Source organism: Coffea eugenioides, chromosome 2, assembly GCF_003713205.1.
Source record: "Coffea eugenioides isolate CCC68of chromosome 2, Ceug_1.0, whole genome shotgun sequence".
NCBI lineage: Eukaryota > Viridiplantae > Streptophyta > Magnoliopsida > Gentianales > Rubiaceae > Coffea > Coffea eugenioides.
In genome coordinates this window covers 10,728,094-10,740,217 of record NC_040036.1, presented here as the reverse complement: position 1 = coordinate 10,740,217, position 12,124 = coordinate 10,728,094, and the positions used below count along the sequence as shown (strand labels likewise).

Below are 12,124 nucleotides of genomic sequence, written 5' to 3'. Positions count from 1 at the left end.
CATACATCAAATCATTATAGTATAATTTTAAAAAAAACTAAAAAAAAACAATCCAAACAAGTTCGTAATCCAAGCGTAACTTAAATCCCCATTTCTATCATTCAATCATCTCCACGTTTGGTACAACAAAACACAAGGTGCTGGTATTTCAAGTTATTGTAACTACCGTTACACGAAGGCTTTAGTGTAATTTACCTAAAATGGTTAGCAAACTATTCCAGTTGTTGTAATTTCTAATTGCTTCTCAACTTTCGAGGTGTCAAAATTATGGCAATACAATAAATTCATTTAAGCTTCACCACATTAGATGGAGTTTGACTTCTTTACGATGCATATGTTGTCGACTATTATTCGTGCATGGTATTTATTTCACTCACTCACCCAAAAAAAAGGGTCACGTAGATACAAAGGTGCATGTGATTGTGTATGTTGGAAATAACACATAATTTCCAAAAGAAAAGAAAATTGACATGACAATTGAGAAATTAATACCTCCGAACAGTGACTCAGAATAGTAACGCAAGGTATATTTAATTTTTGACGTTCAGCAAAATAAATAAAAAATTATTGATCTAAAAGGAAAAAGAAAAGGAGAGGAGAGAAAATGAAGGACGCAAGAGGCTTGGTCATTATAAATAAGCCTAGTAGAGGCGACTTGTCACAGTCGGACCTCTTTGGATTAGGTATTTAGCTATTCTTAGGGCTGCTACTGTTTGAAGTGCCATTTGCCAGTGATTGCTATCAAAATTAGTGGACAAAAAAAAAGAAAAAGAAAAAGAAAGAAAGAATAGCTCGTTTGGATGGCAATTTTTTGTAAAAAAATATATTATAAGAATGTATGTGATAATGAAAGAGCGATTGAAAAATGTATTGAGAGAATTTTTCTATAAGAACTTGCAGTACAAACAAATTGTCTAGCAACGCATTGTTTGGACTGTCATTTTTTAGAGTTTTTTTTTTGTAAAAAAATATATTATAACAATTTGATGTATGTGAAGTAAAAAAATGATTAAAAAATATATTTACGAAAAACGTAAAAAATTTTCATAAGAAAATCATGTAAAATTTTGATACAAATGCACAAATCAAATCTCATGGTTAAGATGCTGTAATCACTTCCACTTTTTCATAATTAACCCAGTAGCTTTCCCTTAAATCATAATTATCCTACTAATTGTAGAAAATTGTTCCCATAAAAATTCAGATATCCCCTACTTCCGGATCTTGAATCTTTTGTTCCCAAATTAGTCTCCATCCCCTTTGTTCATTCTTTGTACAGCTGCCACGTATCTCTAACTTTTTGATAACCCAAATTCAAACAAATCAATAATAATTGATTGACAAGTTTACTCAAAATCAATTAAAACAGATAACTCAAATTAAAAATACTTGTTAGGTTTTAAGAAAAAAATGATTTGGAGTAAAAAATAAAGAAGAGTTTTAGTTGATTTCTACGTGTATGGCCAACAAGTAGGGATGTACGCGAGCTGAGTCATAATCGAGTAGCTCGGTCAACGGCTTGGCTTGAACTCGGGTTGGCCGAATTCGAGTCGAGTCTCGAGCTACTCGATTGTCATTCGAGTATAGTTTCGAGCCAATATTTTGAGGCTCGGTGTTTGTCGAGCTACTCGTCGAGTTGAGGGTATTTAAATAATATATTTATAATTTAAATAATATATATGTATTATAATTATAAAATGACCATTATGGGTATAAGTTTTACGGAATTTATAATAAACTCTTCTTTATAATAAAATTTCATAATGGCAAAAAAGTAATAACATAATTGGTCGAGTCGAGTCAAAAAGGGCTTGACTAAAGGTCGAGCCTTATCGAGTCGAGTTTCGAGCTTAAAGCGAGTTCCTCCAGTCAAGTTTCGAGTATCGATTTTTTGTACTCGGTCGAGCTCGAGCCTAGATATATATGAGTCGAGTCGAGTTCGAGTATAGCAATACTCGAGCTTGACTTGGTTCGATTACATCCCTACCAACAAGACTCTTTTTTGTTAAAATAATTTTTTTTTTTTTGAGTTATCTATTTTAATTGGTTTTGAGTAAACTTGTCAATTAATTATTATTGAGTTGTTTGAGTTTGCCTTATCAAGAAGTTAGAAACACGTGGCAGCTGTATAAAGAAGGGACAGAGGGGATAGAGACTAATTTGAGAACATAAGATCCAGAACCCTACTTCCGACGCATTTACAGCAGTAATTAGTCATTACCGGTCACTTTATTAAATACCCTCCCCCAGTAAAACCGCATCTCTTTATTAAACTCAAACTACCCCTTCAGCTACTATCTCCTGCATTACTCCCCACGATTGACCTCTAAATCCCCTCAAATCAACCTACAAGTCCGGTTCCATCAACTCGGACTGATCGATCCACGGCAGAATGAACCTCTCCATCACCCATACTGCCGCATGGTATCCCATCCCGAGTTCGAGATTAATATTAAATAATACCGACAAAGAGAAGCGCTGCACTTTTCTCCGGACTTTCGTCATTTTTAAAGTTCACCAGCGAAAGAGAGGTCAAATTGAGCCCTCTCTCCTTCGGGACTTGCTGCTCCTCCCCGAGTGAGTTCTCCTCAGCTCGCTGAGTCCTCAACTCACTCTTTCACTTCGTTTTTGCTACTTTTCACACACTCACACACACATTATGTGGAAACCTAACTCCATGCTCTTTCGATCTCATTTCATCATGGATGATCTGAGCAAACTCTAGAAATCTTCCAGAAAAGAGGAGGAGAAGATTATAGTTTCATTTTTGGTTAATTTAAGTTAAATTTTGGGATAGAAAATGTATAAGAACCAGCTGCAAGAGCTGGCGCAGAGGAGCTGCTTCAATTTACCGTCTTATACGTGTATAAGAGAAGGTCCGGATCACGCGCCGCGTTTCAAGGCTACCGTTAACTTTAATGGCGAGACGTTTGAGAGTCCACACTACTGCTCCACGCTTCGTCAGGCGGAGCACTCCGCCGCGGAGATGGCTCTTAACGCGCTTGCTGGCCGTGGACCTTCCAACTCCTTAGCCGCCAGAATTCTGGTGAGTTTTTTTCCAGCTCAGCCGTTAGCTAGGGTTTTGGATTTTTTTTCCTTTGTTTTTGTTTGGATGAATTTCTTCCGTCTGCTTCTGATGCTGAAATGTTTGTTGCTATGGTGACTTTGTGCTAGTGCGTTTTTCAGTTTGCAATATTAGAGCGGAAATGAAAATGGGGAGAGTGAAATTGGTGATTTTTAGTCACTGTGTGCATTGTGGATGTTCATGGCAATTTGTTGTGAAACCGTACTTACATGAGAAAATGCTGTGGCTTTCATTCTTTCTTCTTCTTCTTTTTTTCCATATTCGAGGCTTTATGTATTTTTGCCCAGTCTGCTGACGGGTGCTATAGAGTATTTGCTATCACAGATGATTGTTTTTGCTTCTAGGTGCCTATATGTTTTGAAATGTCTAGCTGCGGAGGTTCACATACCCTAGAGTATGTATTGTGCGCATGAGGCTTGTGTGACTTGCATTTCTTACAGTTGACACTTGCATGAGCCATCTGTTAGTAAAGGAGCTAGAAGTTGGCTAGGTGTATCCAACTTTAACCCTACTTATTATGTTGACTATTAAGCATTGCTATCCTTAGGTTTCTTCTTAGTGTGCATTATAGGGGGTATCTATCAGAGAAATTGGTAACTTCACTCATTTTCCTTTTAAATTAATCAGATAGTGGAGGTGAAACTTCTCCCCTTACTCAATTTTCAGAATTTATAATTTGAGATTTATGAATATATCTGTTAATGTACCTCCTTTACAAGCTCTAAATTATTTTGGGTGCCAAAAATGGTGTTCATTAGTGTCCGGTGGATATCGTTCAAATAACTATCTCAGAGACTCAGGCTGGAGTCAAGCTATGGAAAAAGTTGCATAATTTGGGCATAACTAACCATGTCTACTTCCTAGTAGGTTTCTTTTGTAACAGTTAGCAAGTAGATACATACGTCCCTGTGCCCCACCCCCCCGCCCCCCGGCGTGGCAACATGGGGGCCAAAAAGGGAAAGAGAGGGATTCGGTTTCTCTGGCTTTGAGCATAGTGGGCCCCTATGGGAGGCTCGCACAATGGGCTATTAGCTCAATGGTAAATTCACATTGAGAATCTGTCCAGGCGTATTCTTTTTTTCTTCTTTGTGACGTGGCTTGTCAATGACAGTCAATATAATTTGGGGTATTGGGAATGCCAAGACTTACTAAGACGCACTCGGAGATTTAACTAGTGTCATTTTCCTATGCTTTATTGTTGTATCTGTCTGCACATTTTAGAATTGAGACAACCTCGTGATTGGCTGTCATTGGATATTCTGATTGTTTCTTTTCAAGATTTCCCAGTATATCAGGAAAAAAGACATGGAGGAGCCGAAACCAATGTCAATTAAGTAGAATACTTTAGAAGATGCCTTTTTATTTCTGTGGCTTCGTTGAGTGAAAAGTAAAAAATCTTTGGTGCGTGACACTTAAGTGACAAAATTAACATTTCGGAATAAAAAAATTCTTTAACATGGATGTAGGTTATTATCGTTTAAAAAAAAAATGGAACATATTACTTATATCCAATACAGAATTATTGGAATGAATCTCAGAAGAAGATTGTTATGCAGCCTATATCATTGTATCATTCTTTTTGGCCTGAATTGAAATTTTTGTTGAGTATTTATCAAAGTATATACAGTTTCATCTGTAGCTTGAGTGGACTTGATGGATGAAGTCAAAATCTTTGAAGACGTTGCCTTTTAAGTTAAAATGTAAAACTGTTATGGCCAAGTGTGATAATAACAGATGCAATATGTAAATTCCATTGCACGAAAATTTTCTTTTCAAATAGTTGAAGACACATGACTGCAGGGACAAATGACTTCAGTCTTTTAGTCAAAGTGTTTTTGGATTCTTCTTTGCATGGAGATATCGATTTGATGCTATTGAAACTTCTTGTCAAATCATTCCACAATATTCTCCTCATTGTATGGTGTAAAATTATTCTGCCACAAATGCCTCAGCTCGGATGTACGAGGTTTTCAGCTTAAGAAAGGGTTGACGATGCTTCAGCTCAATGGCCTTTTGGTGTATAGTTTTGTTGAGTTTTGACATTCATTGAAAAGCCTGATTTCCTGTTCTTGAATGTAGACATTGGCAAATCTATTCTTCGGACTTTTTGAGATTTGGATTTCAAGGATCTTCTAGATCAAACTTGAAAATTTCATGCAGAACATTGGAACTTAGGCAGTCCAGAATTTTAAAGCTCTCCTTCTATGTGCTTATTTGGGCATATCCTGCCCCAGTAGGAAAAATTAGGTACACATATGAAACCACACTCTCCAAATAAGGAAGCACATAAGAAACTGTAAGAGATTTTGTTTATGGGCGATCTAGAGACCTAATAGAAACAACAGAGACAGCCATTTGTAACTGGTAATTCATTTCCACTTAAATCTGAAGTGTTTGCACTGGTATCTCAAGTAAATGCACTTGATGGCTGCATCTGTTTGAGTGCTCCTTCATATAGACAGTCGTTCATAGCTTGGTGGATAGTCATTTCTCAAAGCTAAATTTACCATAGGATAGCGTCAATTTTCCGAAAGCTAAATTTTAGCCTTTAGGTATATCAATTTAACAACTTAGCGCTCAAAAATAATGTAACAACTTAGGGAAGGGCTTTCAAATTTCGATTATCTGGAACTTATAAAGAAAATTTCAATTGGTGCGTTTTTGCTAAAATGTTATGCAGGGGAATTCTTCAAACATGAGTAGAAATGGAGATTGAGTAAAGCAGGATAGCGAGTAAACTTTAGATGCTAGTATTATTTTGAAATGAGTATTGCTTTGATTCAAAGCTCAATTAGATTTGTTAAGAAAGTAATGATTTTTCTCTTACTTCTGGAAGATAAGAATTTAGGATGAGGATAGATAATTGACTGTGTTATATCTTTGTTAAGATTCAGTTTGGTTCTTGTAAATTGGATTCAAATTAGAATTGTTATGAGAGTAAATAATCTGCCTTTGTCTTTTTGAGGAAGATAAGAACTTAGGATCAGGGCATCTGGATAAATGACTGTATGTTACTTCTTTGACACTTTTCTTTTTTATTCTAGAGTATGCCAAAAAAGATGTGAACAGTGCTAAATTTTAAGATACTGCACACTAGTGGAAGATAAATAACTGTATTCTATCATATGTTCACCTTGAAATTTTGTTGTATGTTTTCCTTGAAATTGTTTCTATATTACAAAATGTGATTTTTAAGTTGCTATAGGATTCAAAACGACTTTTCAAACTTTTCATATTAATGAAAATTTTGGATTTTTTCTTGTAACACATGAAGAAACATGAACAAGATTTACAAATTGTTTGCCTCCAAATAGGTTTATCCATACCCATGTCCTTAAAAGAGTCGGAGTTCTTTTCACTTTTCTATGAAATGTCTTAAAATGGGAGAAAATGTTAGTTTTTTCATCCGCATAGCGAATCATAGGTGACAATTTCTGTTACCCCGTCCCCTCTCTCTCTCTCTGATATACACATACAAACACAAGCACAAACGTGCATGTACAAGAAATCAAACATGAATATCCAAAATATGCCTCATGAAGCAATTCAGAAAAGCAGAAATATGATGGGTAATTAACATCTAGGAGTACCAAAATATCAAGGGGGTGAAAAAAGCATTAGAACACATTTGCTGTATTATCAGTAGTACAACTAAGATCAGATTGCCGATAGGCCCACTACGGTCTTATCCTGTGCTATGTACCTGTTATTAATATTGCAAATCTTGTTAATTTATTGTTTCTCTAAGTAGTGGAAAGGGATAAATCTCAACTACCATTTATGTACTTACTCAGTTATTTTCTACTTATTCGGAGGAATTAATGTTGAAAGGAAATTTCCTTTCCTGCATGTTTTCAGATTTAAAATACTTCTGAAAACGCAATATCCTGCTCACTCTCCACTAAGGATATCTGCAGACTTAATAGTCGAATTAAAACACCGTCATACTCAGCCACTATTTAAAATTTACAGCCAGCCACACCAACATTTTGTCACGAGGTCCTGCCTTTTCCAATCCAAAACAAATGCAAACAACTAAGCGCTGTGCTTTGCCTCACAATCTCTGTTCTTGGTAAGCTTTTATTTTCCTACGCTCCTCTATCCAACGTCTAGTACTGCCTTTCTCTATATAAAGGCCTTGTATGTGTAACATGAACCATAAATCTCTGGCCTTAGTTATTTGAGCTCACTGTTCCAGTCACTAGCTAAACCTCTTGTTTCGTCTTGAAGTTTCTCTTGGTTGCATAGAGATGTATAAGAATCGACTACATGTGCTTGCTCAAAAGAGCTGCTTCAACTTCCCCTCATATAGTTTTGTAAGAGAAGGTCCAGATCACGCTCCTCGCTTTAAGGCCATAGTTAACTTTAATGGTGAAAATTTTGAGAGCCCCAACTTTAGCTCCACACTTCGCCAGGCTGAGCATTCTGCTGCTGAGGTTGCTCTGAAAGCCTTTGCTAGCAGTGAACCCTTCAGCTCACTGGCTGCTAGGATTTTGGTGAGTCTCCAGAAGTCCTTTTTACCATGGCTCTCGGGATTTCTGACTCATACCAGTGACAATGTCTTTTTCTGTTTTTCTACTTTTGATATTTGTATCGTTCTTTATTTCTAAGCTCCAAAATACAGAAGTTTGATGCCTTGGACAAGGCTTTGGAGAGTGCATTTGCCACCCTAGCTCTTCAATTATACACATACGATTGTACGACAAATTTTGTTTGCCTATTTTCTCCCTCATATTTGCATATACACTGAATATTTCATTTTCCAATATGATCATAATGAAAGTAAGCTGTCGGGTGACTACTCCAAATTTATGTCTACCTGCTGATATTCTCTGCCTCTTCATGCCCCTAAAGAGGGGTGGTGCTAGTTCCCTATGGTTAGGTGGGCAATATTGTTAACCTTTCATATGTAAGTTACTGTGCTAAACATATGATACAGATTCATGTGCCAAAACCCTTGGTTTTAATTAGTAATAATTTAAAATGCCTGAAGCTGATAATAAATAACTTGAAACGCCAACCCCCCCCCCCCCCCAAAAAAAATGACAAGTATAGTTCTGGTTTGAGATGTAGAAGGATCAGACGGCTAGAACTAGTTGAACAATTATCAAATCAGCTACTTGTTTTGCATGTTAAGATTGAGTCCATGTTGTTCATCATAGTGGGGGATGATATTGATGTTTTCAAATTGAGTGGTTTTGATAAAGTGATTGAATTAAAAAACCATAAATGGAATAATGCTTTTAATAGGATGAAGAAAACTTGGAAGGAGGAGCAGGAGAGGGGGAGGAAGTGTCGAACGTCAAGTGGTTCTGCTAATGCCACTAAGGGCAGGTTAGGGGAGATCCTGGATTTAGAAATTGGACAATCTTATGCAACTTACTCTATTTGTGCATAATTTATTTTCATTCCTGCCATGCTTTACAACATTAGCAGTTATGGTTGGAAAAGAGCTATTGATGAATTGAGCTCCTTAGGAATATAAAATTGAAAACAAAAGTCACCTTATGTTTTCCGTTGCTCACTTCTACTGGCGGTTTACATCTTGTTAAGCTGTGAGAGATGTAGACAGAAAGAGTCCTGGGTTCTTGTCTTATATATAGATTACTGGGTTAACTGGAAGCTGGGGACAAAGATGCTCAATCTATGATGATTAATCTTTCCTGTCTTTACTTTCTAGAGGTTTCTTTGTTCATGTATTGCTTCACTAGAGCAATTGGAACTTTATAAAATCATAAGTGAGAATTGAATTTTGAGACTATAGCGATAAAACCCTAGATTCCTAGCATATAAGCGTGACTAAGTTTTATGTATAATGCAATTGAGTTTGTTGTCATTTTGTCTTTTTCATCTCATTCTGTAAACAAATTTGTTGGATTCCAACAAATGAATGTGCTTTTGCCGTGCAACCTAGAACTCCTTGCTTCTGAAATTTTTCTGCCTGACCATTTGCTACTGAATTATGAAGATCTTTTTCGATGTATCTATCAGTTACCACAGTCAGTACTTGTCATAGATAGTTATGGCTCTTATTATGAAACAATAATACACGATATCTTACTTGATGTGCTATACAGTTTATACTAATAAGGCTTCTTTTACGTGCTTCCAACTGCATCAGATTTTACTTTTGCAAGTGGGATTTCGAATTGTATAAGTTGATATTTGATTAAGTGTGCTACAATTTGTAACTTGCAGGATGAGACAGGTGTATATAAGAATCTCTTGCAGGAGGTTTCTCAAAGAGTAGGAGCATCATTGCCAGTTTACGAAACTTTTAGATCAGGCCTGGGACACCTACCTGTATTTACATGCACTGTAGAGTTGGCAGGAATAATATTTACTGGTGAACCGGCTAAGAATAAGAAGCAAGCTGAAAAGAATGCAGCCATGGCAGCTTGGACATCTCTGAAATTAAGTGAGCCAGCTAAATCCATGTAGATAATTGCTGTTAAGATTTAATTTGTTTGGAATTGTTTTTAATTCTTTTACTGTTTAGAGGATAAAGAGTGAATTGGCTGGACTTTAGGATCTACAGATATTACACTGCAATTCCCTGCTTTAGTGTTATGCAGAAGTTGTTAGAATTTGCACGTAACATACAAGTAGAGGAGAACAACGTGTCTTATGAGATATTGTATCCAGTGTGATTTTATACAATTTGAATGTTAATTAACAGCCACCTGACCTTTTTATCTGGGTTTTATTTGGTAAAGGGGGGAAGGGAAGGAAACTTGGAAAGACCAAAACTAAAGCGATCCCAGAAATAAGGCAAACCCTCTAATTCCTATCTTATATGCTGCAAGAGCATTGTGATTGATACACAACTCTGACAAAACTTAACAGTATTAGAACAGGATGCCCTGTAGACTGCCAAAGGCTCTGGAAAATATATTGCTTTGTCTTCTTGGCATTCTGGCAGTTTTTATCTCTTAAAACTTGAGAATTTGGGCATTAACTACAGCAGATCACAAAAATATGAATTGTTATCTTTTGTTTTTTGCTTGGAAGTGAGAGCTTTATTTTGGCAATGCTACACCAAAATGTATCACAAGCATTCCATTTTTTTTTTTTTTTTGTGTGTGGATTCCTGGAGTGAGCCTAATAGGCTAATACATAGAACTACAGGGTGTGCTTTGTTATGGCAGTATAGTGACATTGTCATACATTGGAATCTTTATTTTTGGTCTTATTTGAATTTTCACTAGGTTTATAAGTGGCATCACTACAATTTTTAATAGGAGAATATGGTTCTGGTTAGAACTCCAAATTACACGGCAATAAATTGTCTCTGCAATTTATCCCAAGTAATATGTGACCATAAGATTGTCTTCTGTGAATGTTGCTCTTTCTTTTTATCTGCCTTTATTATCTGGTTAATTATTGCAATCGAACTAGTGGACCTGCTATTCACTGAGGCACTTTTAAAAGAAAGTGCAAAATTTGTGAGGTGGTTGCTATTTCAGGTATGCAGCTCCGTAGTTCCTTTGACTTGGTTTCCAGCAGCCTTGACCCTTGGATGTTTGTTTCAGTTGACTGACCATCCCAAAAACTGCTACAATTCAGATCATATTGTCAAATTTCTGCACTTCTGTATATTTATATTTGACTTTCTGTACTGTACTTTTAGATGCCTGTAAAGTCTGCTTGACATGCCTTCCCTATATCTGTCCAGTGGTGCAGCAGTCTGAGATTTCAACTTCAGAAAAGGCGAAGAATGACGAGCAGGAGCATGTAACTGTAGCACGGGCCTTGCAGAAGTACCTTTTTAAGGCAAGGTTGGCAAAAGAAACATTTCCAATTAGATTTCCAACACAGAACACGAAACCTCCAACTTCAATGCAGCCTCCAGCTACATCATCCAAAATCCTTCCCTTTATATGTCCAAGACCAGCCCGCAATAGAGCTGTCATGGCAGCTGCAAACTCCAGTTCAATAAGCTCGAAAATATCTCCTCAAAGCAGATCCCCTATGGGGATCGTAAATGAGATGGTGATCTGTCCTAAGACAACTCAAGGCCAGCCATCAAGTCCTGCTGTTAATAATAATCTCTCACTACCCACAGAGAGCCATTGGTACAGGTGTCAAAAGTTCCCTGCAGCTGGAGCAGCACCCTACATTCCCATCCGACATTTTAGCCCTCACCAGAGAATTGCACCACCAGTAACTATTCGCAATGCAATTCCTGTTTACTCTTCGCCACCAATTCCCCCACCTTCTCAATCTCCTCGGCTGATGAGGCCTCCAACATCAGGTATGGCTCCGCCTGTTTGCCTAAGGCAGGCAATTCCCAGTTACTCTGCTCCACCTGTTCGGCTGGAGCAGTTATCCTTGTTAGATTCAGCCATTCAGGAGGAGCCACCATTTCCCAAACCTCCAGTTATTAAATTTGAGGAGCCATTAGGTTCTAAAGTTCCCCAAACTCAGATAGAGAACACGATAAGTGCCAAGGCAATTTCCGGTGTAGTTCAGGAGCCAATGCTTTCTAAAGCTCCAGCTATTCCTGTTGAGGTGCCGTCAGGCTCTAGCATCAAACCAAGTTCTGAAGTTTTGCCAGTTCGAGTTGAGTTACCAGTTCTAAAGGTATCTGTTGGTTCTCCAGCCTGCTCAACACCTTAGACGGGACCTGGAATGCAGAAACCAGAAAGCTGTGCTGGAGATTAATGGGGACTGGGGGCTTTGAAATAGCTTTAAAGTCAGCCAGAAGTCATGCAGAACCGTAGTGTTTGTACTGGGTGGAATTCTATAAGTTTTTAAAGTAGATTTCAGTTTCTAGTGTTTTATTTTTCCTCCCGTGTAGGAATAGCAGTGGTTTGCGTTAATTACTAAGTGCTGTTTTGGATAATCTTTATTAAAGTGTTTGAGCAGTTTGATATCATGGATCTTTAAATTAGTCACTTGTTTGGTCTTTTGGACATGACCTGACGATAGCTGGGCATCACTGGCAACACTGGAATTGAACTCAGATACCCTCTAACAGGATGTGATGCTAACCAACGAAAAATTGGAATGCCAAATTCTCCGTTCAACAGGTATCGC

The 12,124-nt window shown here is 37.3% G+C and overlaps 1 protein-coding gene across 1 annotated transcript; it reads left to right on the top strand.

Moving 5' to 3' along the window:
- Positions 1 to 2,520: 2,520 nt before the first annotated feature.
- On the top strand, positions 2,521 to 12,015 carry LOC113761751 (double-stranded RNA-binding protein 2-like). The gene is made up of 4 exons (XM_027304864.1): positions 2,521 to 2,577; positions 2,798 to 3,046; positions 9,284 to 9,503; positions 10,761 to 12,015. Exons 2-4 carry the CDS (start codon positions 2,801 to 2,803, stop codon positions 11,702 to 11,704), a joined length of 1,410 nt encoding a protein of 469 aa, XP_027160665.1. The 5' UTR covers positions 2,521 to 2,577; positions 2,798 to 2,800; the 3' UTR covers positions 11,705 to 12,015.
- Positions 12,016 to 12,124: the final 109 nt, after the last annotated feature.

What these genes read in the sequence shown, in the direction of transcription:
- LOC113761751 (XM_027304864.1), top strand. Translation starts at nt 2,801, where the DNA reads ATGTATAAGAACCAGCTGCAAGAGCTGGCGCAGAGGAGCTGCTTCAAT. An exon ending in CCTTAGCCGCCAGAATTCTG is followed by an intron (nt 3,047 to 9,283) that starts GTGAGTTTTTTT and finishes TGTAACTTGCAG; the next exon opens with GATGAGACAGGTGTATATAA. An exon ending in TTGGACATCTCTGAAATTAA is followed by an intron (nt 9,504 to 10,760) that starts GTGAGCCAGCTA and finishes ATATCTGTCCAG; the next exon opens with TGGTGCAGCAGTCTGAGATT.